The following is a 2,195-nucleotide window of genomic DNA, read 5'->3' on the forward strand; positions in this document are numbered from 1 at the left end:
GCCCACCACTTTGTGCTTTTCTGTTGTGGTTTAAGCCCAGCTGGTAACTCAGAACCATGCAGCTACTTGCTGCCCCCCTTATTCCTTCCCCTCTCTCTGGGCAGGATGGGGAGGAGAAGCAAAGGAGTGCAAAACCTGTGGGTTGAGATAAAAACAGGTTAATAACTAAAGTACAATATAATACTAATAATATGGGAAATAACAAGGAGAAATAATATAAAACTAAAAGAGGGTGGGGAAAAAACCCAATGAATGTAACTGATGTACAATACAATTGCTCATCACCCACTGACCAATACCCAGCCTGACCCAAGCAGTGATCAGTCCCTTCCAAGTAGCTCCCCCCAGTTTATATGCTGGGCATGATGTGCTGTGTTATGGAATACCCCTTTGGCTAGTTTGGGTCAGGTGTCCTGTCTCTGCTCCCTCCCAGCTTCTTGTACACCTCCTCAGTGGCAGAGCATGAGCCTGAGAAGTCCTTGATCAGAGTTAAATGCTACTTAGCAACACGTGAAACATTGGTGTGTTTTAGTGACATGTAAAACATTGGTGTGTTATCAGCCAAAACACAGCACTGCACCAGCTACTAGGGATAAAGTTAACTCTATCTCAACTGAGACCAAGACATTTTCTTTCAAAGGCTGTAAAGAGTTGTGTGGTGGGAGTGGGTCTGCTTTTGGAGTGAGTAATACAAAACCACTCCTGGTGTGATGTGAAGAAGGGAAACATTGACAGGAAGGGGGGGGGGAAAAAACCCAAGAAACCCTAAAACAACAAAACCTGCAAGCCCTGGAAAATGCTGCTTTTGGACCTGATCCTTGCCAAACATGCCGTGTTCTGGGCCATCTACCTGTTCAGCCCAACACTTTCTCACCCTCTTTCATTTCCTTTCAGAGCCAAAGCTTGAAGCTGTAAACTACAGTGCAGGTATGGCGTATGTTGCACTGCTAAATACTCTGTGTGTGTGAGGTGGAGGAGGAAGGGAGATCTCTTGAGTACAGAGATTTAGATCTGTGCAAGAAGGGAGGAGCACAAACATCACTTATAGCCTCTCCTCTCACTCTGGCCAACATCTTAGTCTGAGGCTGGGCTACTGATGGATAAGAGGGAAGGTTCCAGGTTAGTTTATCTGTCCTCCAAATGTCTGTGCTCTGATGATAAAAAATGACATTGTACTTGCTAAGCTTGTTTGAGCACGTTCGGTGAAAAAGTTCAGTGGCTTCGCATCCTGTTGTACTTGCTGTATATGGATTAATCTTCAGAGCAGAGTGTAGGCTTAGAAACTGGCAGAGATTCAAAGGGTTTTGGAGGAGGATGCTGCAAAGGAAGTGATTTTTTTCTTATCCCTTTCCATCACAACCCGAGGGACACCTTAGATTAGTTGTCCTCCCTTTTTGGGCTGTCAATGACTGTGGTTTAGAGAATTACCACATTGATCATCACTAGCTCAAGGGACTGAGTCAGCATGCAAACAAGCACATCTGCCTCCTGGACTGTTCTTCCCCTAAGAAAAGAGCCTAAGCACATGCCCTGGCTCTTCCAGGTATTTTAAAGAACAGATGTGAGAAGACATTTGGTTGAGCAACACCAGGGAGAAGGGGAGTAGTAGGTAACGTCCCTTTAAAGTTTTCTGGGGGTAAAAGTCTGAATAGTTCATGGTGGTTACTTATTTCCCTGATTTTTTTTTTTTTTTTTTCATCTTTCTCCACAACACAGTGGGTGTAAAGAAGAGTAGGAAATGTCAGAGCAGTAGAGACAATATGAAATAATTTGGCTTTACACCATGCTCAGGCATCAGCCTGTGTATGCTCATTAGGCAAAAATCCTTGATCAGCAGTTGTTACCTCTGCAAATAGCCACTTTTCTCAAAAGGTGGCTGCTGCCTCTCTGTGGAAGCATAAGAGAGCTCTGGATCTCAGCTGACTCACCACTGCCATGCCTGGGCAAGTGCACTCAGAATAATGGTGATTAGGACAACAGCCATGTGCAGGGGAAGCTTGGAGCAGGGTGGGGAACTTGCAGCAGCTCTGCTCTGGACACATATTCTCATCTCCATTCTTCTATTCTTAAGCCAGCCACTGACTACCCACACATCCTCAGATCACTTCCCTTGTGAGTGGGACAGCAATGGTTAGCTGATTGGGTTGAATAGCTGTAAGAGACAGTGAGGTCCTGGGATGGAGTTGATTTGGGAA

At 45.2% G+C, this 2,195-nt stretch overlaps 1 protein-coding gene across 1 annotated transcript in view; it reads left to right on the forward strand.

Moving 5' to 3' along the window:
- The window catches only part of HEPH (hephaestin), a 20,581-nt gene that overhangs the window by 17,933 nt on the left and 453 nt on the right, over nucleotides 1–2,195 (forward strand). Inside the window, exon 19 of the mRNA XM_010023312.1 lies at nucleotides 895–927. Within this exon, the coding sequence (XP_010021614.1) occupies nucleotides 895–927 (33 nt within the window). The remainder of the gene's footprint in view (nucleotides 1–894; nucleotides 928–2,195) is intronic.

This window comes from Nestor notabilis, unplaced genomic scaffold, assembly GCF_000696875.1.
Source record: "Nestor notabilis isolate BGI_N333 unplaced genomic scaffold, ASM69687v1 scaffold18341, whole genome shotgun sequence".
NCBI lineage: Eukaryota > Metazoa > Chordata > Aves > Psittaciformes > Psittacidae > Nestor > Nestor notabilis.